This window comes from Asterias amurensis, chromosome 4, assembly GCF_032118995.1.
Source record: "Asterias amurensis chromosome 4, ASM3211899v1".
NCBI lineage: Eukaryota > Metazoa > Echinodermata > Asteroidea > Forcipulatida > Asteriidae > Asterias > Asterias amurensis.
Genome location: NC_092651.1, coordinates 7,092,361 through 7,110,033, shown reverse-complemented (window position 1 = coordinate 7,110,033; position 17,673 = coordinate 7,092,361). Strand labels below are relative to the sequence as shown.

The 17,673-nt window shown below is 40.6% G+C and overlaps 1 protein-coding gene across 4 annotated transcripts in view; it reads left to right on the top strand.

Annotated features, from left to right (window-relative positions):
- LOC139935651 (calnexin-like) overlaps nucleotides 1-8,869 on the top strand; it is a 102,515-nt gene extending 93,646 nt beyond the window's left edge. For all 4 annotated transcript variants that reach the window (XM_071930137.1, XM_071930134.1, XM_071930133.1 and 1 more), the window contains exons 17-18: nucleotides 2,064-2,116; nucleotides 4,885-8,869. In XM_071930137.1, coding sequence (XP_071786238.1) covers nucleotides 2,064-2,116; nucleotides 4,885-4,927 — 96 coding nt within the window. In that variant the 3' untranslated portion in view covers nucleotides 4,928-8,869. The remainder of the gene's footprint in view (nucleotides 1-2,063; nucleotides 2,117-4,884) is intronic.
- The last annotated feature ends 8,804 nt before the right edge of the window (nucleotides 8,870-17,673 follow it).

Sequence of the window (17,673 nt, the reverse complement as noted above, 5' to 3'; positions counted from 1 at the left end):
AGCGCGATGTCTATTTTACATGTACTTCAATGTACATTGTTCCATTGCACCAATAGAGGGCGCTTTACTAAAAAGCCAACATCTTGAGACAAGATTAGGCACACATGGTTTTCATGGTACGTTGTGTGTACGGTGTGTATTTTTTTGCGACAAGTAAAATGGCAGTCGACGACAAGTACTCATTGCGCTTGTGGATTTATTCCTAAAGGAATGCTACAAAATTATCTTGAAAATGAGGATGCACAACACATTGTTACATGTAAGAATTATGGCCTATGTTTCTGTGAATGTGTTGTCTACGCTTGAGTTTTTAATTAAAGCCTTTTATTACGTTTGTAGTGCTGGCCCAAAATCTGGACAACAATATTCCGGTTTTTTTTTCATGACCTGCCCACAGGCCTGTATATACACGTATGAAGTGCTGTAAAGACATGAAGTTTACTAAATGAATCAACAATTGTGTTAGATGTTAGCAAAGATAGCGTTGTGTCTCTGGCGCTCTTCTATCTTAGGTATTAGGTGTTCCATAACGTCCAGTCATGGTTACTCCATGGTCCAGTCAACGATCCCCTTAATGTGCGTTAGGAAATGCAGTTGTGGATATGGCGAGAATTTTTGATCGAAATGAAGAACAGTTGGTATTGGAGTTAATAAGTGTCAAGGATAAATAGATATGGTCCTGGTTAGAGGGAGATGTTGAATTTAAACTGCCTGGTACAAGACCCAGTAAAATGCTCCGCATTGGTCTTTCATTGGAGCCGCTGTTGTTAATTTTTCGTTTAGTGCGATGTCTATTATACATGTACTTCAATGCCATTGTTCCATTGCACCAATAGAGGGCGCTTTACTAAAAGCTGTATTAAAAAGCCAACACCTTGAGACAAGATAAGGCACACATGGTTTTCCCACACGACGACGGACAACGTCCGTACGTTGTGTGTGAGTATTTTTTGCAACACGTAAAAAATATGCCTGTTGACGACATGGCATCCTCGCGCTTGTGAAATTACTTCTAAGGAATGCTACAAAAATATCTTGAAAATGAGGATGCACAACACATTGTTACATTTAAGAATTGTGGTCTATGTTTCTGTGAATGCTTTGTCTGTGCTGCAATTTTAATTAAAGCCTTTTAACGTTCGTAGTGCTGGCCCAAAATCCGGACAAGTTTCCCGTTTGCCCAAAATCCGGACAACAATTTTCCGCTTTTTTTTCATGACCAACTCACAGGCCTGGGTCTGGTGCAATGTCTTTTCAGCGCTGTGTAGCATTTTATCTTCAAATAGCGCGCCTCGATTGACGTCACGAACAGCGCCCTATCGGGTCGCCCCTACTCTTAAAATTCGTAAATAAGATAATAACCAATTTTTTAGAACCTTAGTAAACTGTTTATTCACATTCCACTCATCAAAACACATATATTAGTGACAACAGCTTTATTTTGACAAAATACCACTTCCAGGTGACTTTAATATTGTACATGTATGCAAGACGGTACTAAACCTCTTTTCCGTCCGTCTGTGTCGCTACTTCTGCACAAGCTTATTGATACTACACATAGCTGTTCCTAACAGATTGTTTGGAAGAATACACTGTTTCTATGCGCAAACAAGTATATGTACTACATGTATGCACTGTGCATTTCATGTCCATAGTTTGTTGCACCCACATGTCTGCATATCCTTGCAGATTTAACGCTTGGTTTTGTGACAAGGTGACAAGAGAGAATGCACTGGAAAAACACCCAGCGGGATCGTTGCCATAAACTCAATTTTGCCACATTAATTTTAACTTATTATTTCATTGTCGTAATAATCAAATGAACTCAAGTCAATGTAAATTCAAACATGTCTTAAGTAGTTTTTGTGCAAGTCAAGTCAATTACAAGTCTTGAGAGAGACCAAGACCTTCATCCGAACTGAATGGAGTTAAACTCTGTAAATGATAAGCTTGACCTGCTGTTCCTAAATATCGGCTATTCCCAAGTCAAAAGATGAGATTTTGTATCATATTGTCCTGAAAAGAAACTAATGACAACGTTATACATTTAAATTTGTTTACAGAAAGAAGCTGCAGCTGACGAATCTGCAGAAGGAGCTGCTGGAGACACAACTAGGTAAGAAATAACGAGGTTTGGTCATATGTAACATATTTACAAGGGAGTTTATAGTAGGATGGGTTACTCTATATGTACAATGTATTATAATGAGTTTACAATAGTAGAATGGGTTACTCTGTGTAGCGTTTTAACAAGGTCATTAGTAGAATGGGTTTCTCTATGTAACGTATTAACAAGGTCATTAGTAGAATGGGTTACCCTATGTAGCAAATTAACACGGTCATTAGTTGGAGGGTTACCCAGGGTTCTCCACATGTAGTTTTGTCCGGGCACTGCGCCTGAACAAAGTTCTCAAAATACTAAATGTGCCCGGACAAAAAATGCCGCGCCCGGACAAAAAATGCCGCGCCCGGACAAAAAATGCCGCGCCCGGACAAAATCGGCGTGCGCTCGGACCAAAAATATCGCGCCCGGACAAACAAATTTGAAAAACACTTCACGACGAACACAAACACTGTTCGATGCGCTGTATCAACTACCTTTTTGTATAATAATATAGTGTGCAAAGACTGGTACCCAGAAGTAGCCTATTTCGTAACGGCGTTACGCATGCATTTTTCTCTGTGCCGCAGGGCATCCTGACTATGGATTACTACAGAATTGGATTAACAAGGTCATTAGAAGAATGGGTTACTCTATGTAACGTATTAACAAGGTCATTAGTAGAATGGGTTACCCTATGTAACAAATTAACAAGGTCATTAGTAGGATGGATTACTCTATGTATCGTATTAACAAGGTCGTTAGCAGAATGGGTTACTTTATAAAACGTATTAACAAGGTCATTAGTAGAATGGATTACCCTATGAACTGAATTAACAAGGTCATTAGAAGAATGGGTTACTCTATGTAACGTATTAACGAGGTCATTAAAAAAATGTGTTACACTATGTAACACATTAACAAGGTCATTAGTAGGAGGGATCACTCTATGTATTGAATTAACAAGGTCGTTAGGTGGATGGGTTACTCTACATGTATGTAACAAATTAACAATAGTAGAATGTGTTACCCTATGTAACAAATTATCAAGGTCATTAGTAGGATGGATTACTCTATGTATCGTATTAACAAGGTCATTAGCAGAATGGGTTACTCTATGTAACGTATTAACAAGGTCATTAGTAGAATGGGTTACTCTATGTACTGAATTAACAAGGTCATTAGTAGGATGGCTTACTCTACATGAATGTATCAAATTAACAAGATAATTCGGGACCTTGTCAAAACTCATCCTGGACAGCCAACGGACGGGCACCCGTCCAGGACCAGGTTTCTGTCCCATGTTCAATTCCCTTGTAGTGATTACTTTATCGGACGGGCTATAGGACGAGCTCGCAGTGACTGGCCTTCACCAGGGATCATTTGTTTACAAACCGTAGAGTGTTTAGATTGCTATCTACTGGAAAACAAGCAGGGGGTCTCCGAGGGCCAGTTTGCGGTTTCACACTGGGCTTTAATGACCTTGAGTATTTACTACAGACAAATTGGTCATATCTTAAGCTCTCTGTGCATTTCAATTTGTAACTTTTTAACTGGATGGGTTTCAACGTTTTTATTTCAGTCTGTGGACAAAAGTGCAATTGTCTTTATTGTCTATGTTGTTCTTCTGCGTCAATAAAAGCTTATTTAATTATCTAGTGGGACAATCCCTTTTAAAATCTTTAGATTAAAATTTAATTATTTGAGAAATCCATGTTATTAAACAGCACCTTTACAATGATGTACCCCTTTTGATGTATCGTGATTGAAAAGAAATTATCCTGAAAGTAATTTAGACAATAAATAACCTTGGAAACATCACCCCACGATCCGACAAGTTTGGAGTGTTATGGTCCATTTTTGAAGGGTACAAATCTTTGAAGGGAATTTCCTGTGTATGACCAGGTGGCCATAGTTAGCATCCGTGGTTTTTTTTTCAAGATGGTGGATAATTTCACCAATATTGCAAAAAGGTTTCTTTTGATATTTATATTTTTCATTAGTTTAATTTTTATAAACCTATACAATTTAGGAATGGAGAATAAAACACTGTTAACGGTTTACATGAGCTACGCTAGTATTATCTTTCCTGCAGTGACCTCCAAACAGTCAGTCCAGACTTGCCCCAAACCGCAAACCCCAGGTTTGTTTAGTTAGTGTTTAATGAGCCAGTGAAACCGCAGAGCGCTCAGTGGGGTGCCTTGGGTACTGTGTATCGGACGGGAATACACATTTCATCGTGTGGAACCTTGTTCCATATGAACTCCCATCCTGTGGCCCGTCCGACAAAAATGTGACATCGGACGAGCCTTGTCCTGTGGTCTGTCCAGGATGAGTTTTGACAAGACCCCTTAGTAGGATGGGTTACTCTATGTAACGAAATAATGAGGTCATTAGAAGAATGGGCCCTGTCTATGTAACTTATTTACAAGGTCATTAGTAAGATGGGTTACTCTATGTAACAAATTAACAAGGTCACTATTAGGATGGGTTACTCTATGTAACAAATTAACAAGGTCACTATTAGGATGGGTTACTCTATGTAACAAATTAACAAGGTCATTAGTAAGATGGGTTACTCTGTGTAACAAATTAACAAGGTCATTATTAGGATGGGTTACTCTATGTAACAAATTAACAAGGTCATTATTAGGATGGGGTTACTCTAAGTTAAGGTCCTCTCATCAGCGAAGCATTTTTGTCTAGCTACATGTATAGCTGTACAGTATTTAGTAGTGTGTTGGTGAATCTATGTCAAACAGTTTGTTTCACTTTTGATGCAGGAAATCACCAAGGAAAGGCAAGACACGAACACGTAAAGAGTAAAGTAGTGTTTTCTGAGTATTGCTGGAGTGAGATGACTAGACATGTGGTTGTTACTGATCAGCATTGTACCAGCATGCATCTTTCTTGTAAGACTACAAAAGTAGATTTGGAAGGGGGAATAACTATGCACCTGCATTCTGTTGCGTTGATTAGTGACCAACGCTTAACAAGGATACATAGTCATTCAAGAAGTCTTGTACTTGAAGGATTTACTCACTTATTACTCAAACAGAAATGATTACTCAAACAGAAAAAGGAAACAGAAAACTCATGTTTAAGCATACTATTCAAACCAGTTCTCGTCTATAGGCCAAATAACAAAAAATACCAGTTGATCGTCCGGATTTTTCTAAAAAAAAAGAGGATGAGGGCCTTACTATTTACTATTTACTTTTTTTTTTTTCAAGATGGCCGCTAAGTATTTCAAATCAAACAGGCCACCAATTCTTCAGTTTGAATCAACCGCAAACTTATTTAGTCCCATTAGTTGCATGAGGACCTGTGTTAACACTAACACTAACAGGGTCGGATAACGATTTTCTGGTAGGCATTCACTAATATTGTTTTATGAAACAGACGGTTACAAGTGTTTGAGAGCATCAAGTTAGATTCGGAAAAAGCTCCTAGGCCAGTCCTTTTAAAAAGATGGATTAAAAAAATTAAAAAAATAAAAAACCTTTTTTTTATTATTTATTTTACAAAAATCGTAAAATAGTAAATAGCAAAAAAAAGGATGCGGCCCCCAAAAAAAGATGCGGGCGGGGACGATCAACTGGTATTTTTTATTATTTTGCCTTAATAATTGATATTGGTATACTCTCCTGCCCAACAGTTACACAAAGCTAAGTACTTAGTTCTGTACAAACAGAAGTAACCCATTTCCCAATTAGCCATGGTACTATATGTGGCAGTCTGTGATATACCAGTGTAGGGGAGAGTTCAGCTATAGATTATATAATTAATTTGCCATGATTTTGTTGAGCTGCAGATAGAAAATGACATGACTACAAATGCTTTATAATTCAGTATGTTACTTCAGAGTAAAAACGAATCACTAATCAACCGATGGCTGTAGACTACAATGACAATTAAATCCTCTCTTAATGGTCTGTAATACATGTAGTGTAGTTCTAGTTTATAGTTTACTGTGTTGATGTGTTGCAAAAGATGAAGAGAACAAAATGATCAGTTCTTTTGAGTTAATAGTTAATAATATTCTTTTCTCTATTTGGTGAAGTGTAGTTTAGACATATGTTAAATTCAAATGTGAAACAATCAAACAATTGTTCTTTTTTCCCTTGTTTTCTTTGTGATTATGCTTGTCATGTAAGACACAAACACGTAAAGAGTAAAGTAGAGTAAAGAGTAAAGTAGAGTATTGCTGGAGTGAGATGACTAGACATGTGGTTATAACTGTTTAGCATTGTACCATCATGCATCTTTCTTGTTTGTAACTGGTTCAAATTCTACTCATTTTGAAACAAGTACCAGCTATCCCAAAACCTTTATGAAATGTAAGCAGATCAATTAATTTCAAGTATTGAACCCCTTGGGAGAACACCTACATAGGAAAAAGGTTGTTTCAGAATTTATAGGAGTGTTATGGCAGTTTATTTAAATTTTATTTCATTTACTTCATGTTCAATTCATCATAATTTGGCTTGCTGAAAAGCTTTGTCTTGTTGCAAAAATGTAAACAAACCATTTCCATTGTACATGTATTTCCATATTTGTGTAAAAAGCCTTTATAAAATGGTTTAAGCACAATTAATTTTGACCCTAAATCTATAGAGGGGGTGGTTAGTAATTTGAAGGTGCAAAAATACACGAGTTTTAATTAAGAAAAGGTATGCAAGCTGCCTGAACACATAATTGGCCCTGTTCCAGTAAAAAAAACAAAAAAACAAACAGGGCACTAGTCAAATCTTGTCACAACACAAATGTTAAGTTTGCAGTTGGCATACAAGGGTTCAACTTGTGAAGTTAGATTCATATCAATAATAGTGCACTATTGTCACATAACATGGTTGATGTACATACATAAAAAACTTACAGTTACATGTGAACTGTTTGTGAAGAAAGGGTAACCGACTTTACAAATTTGTACATATATAATGTTATCATTGTTATGTAGTGGGCTATCAAGATCATTTAAGCCTAAGAGATAAGCTTAATGAATGCACGAATAACAACGATGTTTCTCCAACTATGAGGAAACAATTTTTCCACCAGGCTCATTTGGAGCAGGCTTCCAATCCCACAAAAAGCTCATGTCTACATTTGGTTAGCTCTATTTAAATGAAAAAAAAATGGAATTATGATTGTATTTATACCTTGCACCATTGTACATGTATACATGTACATGTGGCTGTAGTTAGTACATAGTCTGCCACAGTCACCTTTTGGGGAGTCAAATTGCACATACAGTTTACCATCATCTTCATCATCATGCTCTGTATCAATCATGGGGGACATAGAGCCGCCCACAGCTGCGATTGCCACAGCTGCGGTGCCCGACACTCTGACTAGAAGTTTATATCCAGCCGACACACCCAAGTGCTGACACACCTTGGTCTCTTCCATGGCTGGGATCCTCCCCATGCGTCAACGCTTAGCTTGAGGGCCACATGAGGGAGCTGTCTGACATGACCAAAGAGGGAATGACATCTCTGAGAGATGGTCACGCGAATGTCTTGAATGCCGGTGATTCAATTGATAGTAAGCGTGCAAACACTGCGCCGCTTAAAGTGTGCATTACATGTACACTGTATACCACTCAGGGATATGACTCCCAAAATGGTGCAACATGGATTATTGGGTTGATGACGCCTGGTTAATCTGTCCAAAACTTATTCAAAGTAGCCTGATTTCCTTGCAAGTGGACAAACTATTTAACATTATTCTGCCCAAGTCACTATTTGAAGAATTGACGTTGTTATTACTAGCCACAATAGAAATACTTTGTAACTATTGTGTAGTTTTCATACTTATGCTGTTTGATAGTATTATTCGACATAATATAACACCCAAGCACATCCTTGCCATTTGATTGGAGGATTGTCCGTCAATTGTTGGCAAACAAAAGTACTTTTGCACGCTACGTCACCGGGCGTGCCTTTTCATGCTCCATTCCGCCTGAATGATTAACATGTGAAAGCTGAGCTGTGTATCTGGCTTCATAAACCCATGGAAGCACTGCTAAAAATGGTATTCTTGAAACAAGAAAAACATCTTATTTTGAGAATTTATTTCTTGTGTCACTCCCTAGAAAAAATTTCTTGGGAGTGACACAAGAGAAAAAATTCTCAAAATAAGATGTTTTTCTTATTTCAAGAATACCATTTTTAGCAGTGAGCATGTGCCTGATGGTTGAACTATTCCCAAACATGCCCAGAAAACATCAAGCAATTTCTAGAGAAAACCCTATACAAATCAGAAGAAAACAGAAAAGCAAAAAAGTTAAATGATAAGTAAACCTACAATGTCAACATTGTTGTGTCCAAACTGTTAATGATTGTCTTATGATGAAATTTTCTGGAAAATTCTGAAATTGGCCGAGAAAACCTATTATTCACTGAAAATTAGAAAGACTCTCTATTTTCCTCTTAAACAAAAAAAGTCAACACTTTTTGCTTGAAGAGCCTCGTCTTTTGTTTGTTTCCATGAGACTAAGGGGCTACTTCAGCATGCCTGGGTGCAGAGTTTTTTGTGTAAATTTTGGAATTGATATTATACAATGTTGCATTGAGCTTAGATTATACTCAATCTCATACTTAGTAACATAAATTAGTCTTGATAATGTGGTTTAAATATTTGTTTAGAATGTTTCATTAGATTAAAGTTTCACATAGCAATGAACTTTGTACTGTTTTTTTTGCATTTGTTTTATATCTTGAATAAAATGAATTTAAAATTGTGCAATTGTCAAAGTTGCATAAATGATTTGAATTTTGATATTGGTTTGTTGTCTATTGCTTTGCCAAACACACCTATTACCAACATCTGCAATCTGGAGACAAAGTTACTTCCAGGTTTTGGGTTTTGTTCCAAGCTGAAGCAGCTGAGCTCATCCTCTAGCTAGATGGTGTCTGCTAGTTTTATTATAATATTGAGAGTTAACTCTACTTGTAGAGAAATAGAAAATGATACCTTGCTGCCGGGCGCAAACACCATGATCTTTTTTAGTCTTTTTTTTCCAAGGACTTGGACTCAGACCCCAAGGACTTGGACTCAGATCACAAGGGCTTGAACTTGGACTCAGACCCCAAGGACTTGAACTTGGCTTCAGACCCAAAGGACTTTGACTTGTACTCAGACCCCAAGGACTTGAACTTGGACTCTGCCCATAAGGACTTGAACTTGAATGGACCACAAGGACTTGAACTCGGCCCATAAGGACTTGAACTTGGACTCGGGACCATAAGGACTTGAACTTGGACTCAGACCCCAAGGACTTGAACTTGGACTCAGACCCCAAGGACGTGAACTTGGACTCTGCCAATAAGGACTTGAACTTGGTTGGACCACAAGGGCTTGGACTCCGACCATAAGGACTTGAACTTGGTCTTGGGACCGTAAGGACTTGAACTTGGACTCGTATCACAAGGACTTTGAATTGGACTCGGACCCCAAGGACTTGGACTTGGACTCGGACCATAAGGACTTGAACTTGGACTTGGAACACAAGGACTTTGACTTGGACTCAGACCCCAAGGACTTGGACTCGGATCACAAGGACTTGAACTTGGACTCGGACCATAAAGAAGTGAACTTGGACTCGGACCCCAAGGACTTTGACTTGGACTCGGACCCCAAGGACTTGGACTTGGACTCAGACCATAAGGACTTGAACTTGGACTCGGACCATAAGGACTTGAACTTGGACTCGGAACACAAGGACTTTGACTTGGACTCGGACCCCAAGGACTTTGACTTGGACTCAGACCCCAAGGACTTGGACTTGGACGCAGACCATAAGGACTTGAACTTGGACTCGGAACACAAGGACTTTGACTTAGACTCAGACCCCAAGGACTTGAACTTGTACTCGGATCACTTGGACTTAACCTTGGACTCAGACCATAAGGACTTAAACTTGGACTCGGAACACAAGGACTTGGACTTGGACTCGGACCCCAAGGACTTGGACTTGGACTCAGACCATAAGGACTTGAACTTGGACTCGGACCATAAGGACTTGAACTTGGACTCGGAACACAAGGACTTTGACTTGGACTCGGACCCCAAGGACTTTGACTTGGACTCAGACCCCAAGGACTTGGACTTGGACGCAGACCATAAGGACTTGAACTTGTACTCGGATCACTTGGACTTAACCTTGGACTCAGACCATAAGGACTTAAACTTGGACTCGGAACACAAGGACTTGGACTCGACCCCCAAGGACTTGAACTTGGACTCGGACCCCAAGGAACTCAAACTTGGACTCAGACCCCAAGGACTTCAACTTGGACTCAGACCCCAAGGACTTCAACTTGGACTCAGACCCCAAGGACTTCAACTTGGACTCGGATCATCGCAACAGATAGCACCTGTGCGAAAATGCCAGGCCTAACTGCATCAAAGCTAAGCACAAGTGCCAACTTTGTGCAGCCTACGCGTATACAGTCTCACCAAACCCCTAAGCGCGTTAGATTTGCTGACCAACCAGACCAACCAGATACTGGAGGCAAATACAAGACTGCGCAAGAGCATATGCCAAACTTGCAAAATACAAACTCAACACGTGGTAACAAATGGTCTCAGATAGCTATTAATGTGTCCCCTACACAGTCTGCTACTAAGACTGCAAACCAGCCAGATACACAGACAACTAAAAGTTGTTTTGAATACCAAAAGTTGTTTTGAATATCAAAAGGTGGTTTAAATCTCAAAAGTTGTTATGAGTTTAAGTTTAAATTTACACTATCTGTGTGTTGGAGTTGTTGAAGTGTGGATGGGGTCTACGAACGAATACTTACCGGTAGAGTCAAATTACTAATTTGCATATTCCCTATGCCGCGAGGCAATAATGCTAAGACTTTCACACACAATAGCGCTCCCACCGTCCTACCAACAACGCCCCGCGACATGCCTGCCACATCCTCTTTTCGATGAGCCCTACTAAATGTAAGCACCAAAGGACCGAGTATGTGGGGAAGAAGGGAGGGATACTCTACTGGTAAGTATTCGTTCGTAGACCCCATCCACACTTCTGTGGGGGGGGGGGGGGGGAGTCTACTTCACTCTACTTACCGGTAGAGTCGAATTACTAATTTGCATAGACTCGCACCAAGGAAAGGCGGTGGGTATACGCGGTGCTACTGCATGTCTTAAGGGGGCGTAGGACCCTGGCGCACTCAAAAAGTTCAGAGAAATCTTCGCGGCCGCTAGGCCCGATAGTGGTCCATGCCCAAAACGTACAGGGGGTGTCGTCCCACGGGTGAACAAAACATTAAAAAACATTGTTAGCACTGTCATACCGTGGAAAAACTCACCAAAACCAGGACTGACGATATGGAGCTTGTTCTGGCTTCGCAGCTTGGCTGGCCGCCTGTAACACCGCTCTACCCGCTCTCCCATCCACCTGCAGAACATCCTTCAGGTGGCAGTCGAAGAACGTGGACAGGCTCTTCCAGGAGGTCGCCCTTGTTATGTCACTCATGGAGACACCTTTAAAGAAAGCCCATGAGGCCGACACTCCCCGTACCTCGTGGGCATGAACCGGACCATTGGTCGCTGGCCATCCACCCGGCACCAAGCGGATGGCTTTAACTATCCAACACACGAGATGCGTATCGCGGGATGCTGGTCGGAATGGTGGAACCGTGGACACGAACACCCGTTCGTGGCCGGTTCGGATTGACTTTGTGCGGTCGATGTACCACTTTAACCGGGCACCAAAGTTTGTCGGCCGCAACTGCCGAAAAGGCTTTAAGGTCAGGGACAAAAATGTCTGGGGGTTCGAAAGAACCGGATTGGTTCTTGGCCAGAAATCCCGCCGTAGGAATCAGGCAGACTCCTCCGGGTTCCCACCGGATGTGCCCTGCCGCCACTGTAAGGGAGTGGAGTTCAATACGTCGGCGAGACGTAGCGACACGTAGCGACTGCCACCAAAAAAGCCACTTTGACCGTTAAGTGTAGCAATGTGGCTCCACTCAGTGGTTCGAAAGGGGGTTTGGTTAATAGTGCTGACAGTACGCTAAAGAGGTCCCAGGATGGGACCAGTTTGCGCACAGGGGGACGCGTGACAAACATCCTCTTAGTCAGCTGCCCGATCGCCCGATATCTGAAACCGTCGAACCGTCGACAAATCCCCTGTGGACCGCTGCAATGGCCGATCGGTACGAGGTCAAGTTAGTGCCAATGCTTTGATCTAGGGTGCTCTAGGATACCTTGTGTTGGGGCTTTGTGTTGAAGAAAGTTTAGTGATGCAGAGATTGTTGTACAGCAGAACTCAAGAAGATGCTGGCTGTTTTCATTAATAACTTTCCGATGCGAAACTGTCCCATACAGGAAGACCAGGATTTTTGATCGGCACCAACTCTGGCGTTCAGATCCCCGAGGATGAAGATTGGATCTTGCTCTGGGACGTCGCTGATGGAGCTTAGATCGTTGTGCAGTTTGTCTTCAGCTTCCGACCAATTAACTAGAACCGGTTTCAAACAAACATCAGTGAGTGATAGAAATCTGGATACCATTTGTTTAATCTAACAATAGCAATCAAGACATTATTGGCACCACCAGACGCAATCCAGATGCATGGTGTTTATACTTGTGTTTTTTGATCTCCAAACTATCAGTGGTTTGGTCATCGTAGGTCATTTTCGACACCAGTTGCCCCAAAAAACAGTTTACAAAGTAAACTATGGCAATTGCATTGTCTCAAACTGAAACAAAACCATTTCAATCCAAAATCAAGTTTCAATTTTAAATGTTGCTAACGTTGGTTTGCTAGCCATCAGAACCATGAGCTGAAAATCAAACATATTAAAATATTTTAATACAAACCACTGATATGTCCTCAGTGATGATGACGTATTTTATACTATTCTATGCTAAAGCAATACAAATTTAATACACAAATCATAAAACTGTTTGTTTCAGCGAAACAAGAATGTTGCCATTCGATTCCTTGGCCTCTGATTCGAACTAAAATCACCTGCATCATCATTACATAACCAAAGTTATGCTGTTTTAAGGAAATGACTGGCATTTTGAATATATTACGTCAAGGTCAATGCAATTTTTTTTTAGCATCAACATAGTCACCATAATGGATATTAATCTGTTACAAACTAATACCACCCTCATTAAATTCCTTGGCCTCAGAAACATAATTTTGGCATGTAGCAATCCAACCATGGTATTTGCAATGGCTTTATTACATTAAAAGACGTAATGACGTCATAACGATTTAATTCAAGGTCATCCCATGCTCAGATTTTTTGGAGCATGACTTTTTTGAAATCTACGGGTCAAACTGATGCTTTGGTGAAAACTTGGTGCTTTTGTCCGCCGTGTCACGATCTTCGTGTTTTTGTCCTTAATCCACCTCACTAAATGGCTTTCTTTGTATCTTGCCAGTAGACAACAATTCATTCAAAAACCACAACCTTTAATGGCAAGAAATTCATCATGGCATTCCACATGGTTCTATTCTTGGCCCACTCCTCTTTCTGCTTTATATCAATGATCTGCATTCTTCTCCTTCCTTTCGGTCTTTTACGCTATTTGCAGATGACACAACCATTGCTTTCTCCGACTCCAACCCGGCTAATTCCGTAAATGTTATGAATGCCGAACTTCTAAAAGTCGCTTCCTGGTTTAAAGTCAACAAACTTTCCCTCCATGAACACAAAACTAAGTTCATACTCTTCAGTAAATCCTCTCATCTCTCAGAAGATATTCCTTTTCTTCGTATCGACAATAATCCTATCCTTCAAGTTCACTCAACTAATTTTCTAGGTGTCATTATTGATGATCAACTCTCCTGGTCTGTACACATCTCTTCCATTACTAAAAAACTTTTCCCGCAACACTGGTGTTATGTCTAGACTTTGTGCTTAATTTCTTCCTCGTAATTGGGATTACTCGGATGATGCACTTCGAGTGTGAAACAGCATCTGAATCAGTTGACAAATTCCTGAATGACGCTAACGACTTATACTCTCCAATGGTAAGCTCAATGAGGAAGCGCAGTGACAAACCTTGGATAACCCATAGCATTTAAGTAAATTTATTACTCAAGCAACGCCAACATGCATACAGTTGTGGTAGTATGTCTGAATGGCGCTCCTTGCGCAAAAAATCCAGCGTGAAATTAGACTAGCCAAGAGTATTTTCTACAGGAACTCAATCCAACACCTGAAGGACAGTCGGCCTAGAAAGTGGCACAGTCAAATCCAAATGCTCTTCAACTTCAAAGCCAAGGCCTATACAACAATACCTGGTGCTGATAGTGACCCAAAGGCCACCTTGGAAGCAATCAATGAACATTTTGCCGGTATCTACAACCAGTTACCTGCGTTAAAGCTTGAATCGCTACCAGCATATCTACCAGCTGAGTCCCCACCCCCAACAACTCACACCGGCCAAGTGCTCCAAGCTCTAAGAAAACTGAATCCATTCAAGGCAGGCAGGCCATCCGTCCGACCTACCAACTAAACTGACCAAAAAGATGGTGTCCTTCCAAGAGTCTGGAAGACTCGGGGACTGTGGTACTAATTCCAAAAGAGAAAAACTTCAGCCGATATCATTCACACAAGAACAATTGCTTGGGTATTTGATTCCATGATAGTGTTACATCCATGAAACTACTGTGTTACTGTTTAGAACATCTTGAGATGGGATTTTCTTATCAAGGATATTGTCTCTAAGGCTTCCTGTAGACTGTTTACAATATGCATTCTCAAAAAATCCAATGTGCCTATTTCAGATCTGTTTAAGATAATTAGCCGTTTCGTAGCTGTTTCGTAGCGCAGCGCAGCTGTTTCGTAGCGCAGCGCAGCGAAACAGCTCTTGTTTTTGTTAAAGTTTTTTATATTATTATTATTATTTTTATATATTTTATTTTTTTATTTGTCATCTTAAGAAATAATTTATATAAGTGATGTTTTGCAATGTTCCAAATGAGCAATTGCAATGAAACTTTCAGTGATGAAAGTTGTTGGTGCAATGATCTTCACAAAACAAGGATGTCATTATTGAAGTATGAGTAGGTATGGACTCAAAGAGAGATGTAGACAATGAATATTGTTGATTCTTCTGGCAACACGAAGGCTGCTGTTAATATTATCACATCAGCCAAAAGCAAGAGTGGAGGTTAAAACAACATATACCTCCGCCCATAACATAGACCCAATACATATCACAACATCCCCCCCTTTTACAAAGTACAATTACAAACTTGACTGATGAGCAACATGTAGGCAATGTGGAATTTACTGTGAAGATATGAACCTTGTGGCAAAATTGTTAATTGAAGTAGATAGTACTTTTCAACTGGCAAAACGTGTGTAACTCAGCAAAACAGTTGTAACACTAGAACGATTCTCAAAACATTAATAAAACAAATTATTAAGGCAAACTTTCTCTACACTTCAACCTGAAATACTCAAGTGATTAGCAATTTCCGTAATCATAACAACTTTAACAACATTGGTAATAATCAATAAAATCAGAATTTTATATTCTAACAGGAGAGGAGATAATTATGATTCAGTGGTTATATCTGTCTGGTCTTCTTATTATACGACCTGATCGTGTTTTGTTTGTCATGTTCTGCTGTGTATCTGTTTGTTTGTTGTTTTCCACATTCTGACTTGTTTGATCTTTCTGATCATGTTTCTTCTGTGTCTTTGTTTGTTCATTTGACTGTGTTTTGGTAGGTGTAACAAAAGGTAGATCATCGTCAAATCTGACACGTTTTGGTGTGACCATTTGAGGTGTTGGGAGCGACATCTCTCTAAGATGTGATCGATTGCGTCGCAATTTGTTGCCGTTGGGAGTTTTGACTTCGCATGATCTTGTTTCCTTGCATACATTTGTGATTTCTCCTGGAATCCAGGTGTTACTGGGGTTGTCGAGGATTCTCACTTTTTGACCAATGTAGAGTGGAGGAAGCTCCTTCCCAGTGTGTTTGATATTATGATCGTTTTTCATTTTCAGACGTCTTGTCTCCAGCTGTTCTCTGATGTCTTCGGATTTCTGGATGTTGACGTGTGGTTGGTTACTTGGCAAGGTGGTGCGGATCGGTCTACCAAACATCGTTTCAGCCGGGGATGGGAGCTTACTATCAACTGGGGTAGCTCGAAGGTTGAGAAGAGCTATATCGATGTTCTGTCCAGAAGCTTTGCACTTCTTGATCAAAGACTTGACTGTCCTAACTGAACGCTCCACTAGACCACTTGAGCGAGGGTACCTTGGGGATGAGGTGACGTGCTGTATTCCCCATGCGGTGCACATATCTGCGTACTGTTTCCCTGCATATTGTGGACCGTTGTCCGACATCACCACAGCAGGTGCACCTAGCATGCTGAATGTGCGTGAAGTCAGATTGGCTATAGCTGTACTTGTTTTGGAGTTTAGCTTGTGAACAACCGGGTACTTCGAGTGGTAGTCCACAATTAGTAGATAATCGGCTCCATCAATCTGGAAAAGATCTGTGCCAAGTTTCGTCCATGGCATAGACGGTATGTCGTGAGGCTGCAGTGGCTCATTCTGCTGTTTGGGTTGTGTCTCTTGGCAGAAGGTACATGTCTTCACGATGTCTTCTATGTGTCAATTGATATTCGGCCAGTATACCGACTCTCTGGCGAGACGTCTGGTCTTGTCTATACCCATGTGACCTGCGTGTAGCTGCTCCAGGATGTCTGTGCGGAGTGAGTCTGGTATGATGACTTGTCTTCCTTTGAAGATAATACTGCATGATATGCCTAATTCATCTCGGTATGCCCAATAGGGTCGGAGATTGTGAGGTAGTTCTTGGATTGTGTCTGGCCACCCAGTGTAGATCACCTGGCATAGTGTACTTAAAACTGGATCTCTAATGGTTTCAGTCTTAAGTTGATCTTGCTTTGTTTGTCCAAAGTGGACAAGATCTATGTGTTGGATGTTTAGGCCATCTGCAACGTACATACAGCCAACAAGGCGATCGAGAGGTATGTCATCATTCTTTTTGGGATTGGGCAATCTGCTAAGAGCATCAGACAAGATCATTGTGCTTCCTGGCTTGTATATTACGTCAAAGTTGTAACCTTGGACTTTAATTAGCAGACGTTGCTGTCGGGCAGGTGCACTTGCCAGTGGTTTCTTCCAGATCATTTCAAGCGGCTTGTGGTTAGTGTGGACGATGAACTCCTGTCCAAAAAGGTAGTTGTGGAACCTCAGTATTCCGAATACTAGGGCCAGGGTCTCTCTTTCTATGTTGGAGTAGTTCTTCTGTGCAGGGGATAGACTTTTTGAAGCAAACGCAACCGGCTTGTTGTTTTGTAGCAGACATGCTCCTAGACCCTTCTGAGACGCATCAACTTCAAGCAGAGTGTGTATCTCAGGATTATAGTATTGCAGGCATGCTTCTGTAGTGATAGAATGTTTCAAGGCATCAAATTCTGCTTGATGGTCTTCCTGCCAGATGAAGGGTACATTCTTCTTGATGAGGGCTCTGATGTTATCTGCTTTGTCGGCCAAGTTGGGAATGTATGGAGAGACATACGTAATGATTCCCATGAACCTTTGCAAGTCTT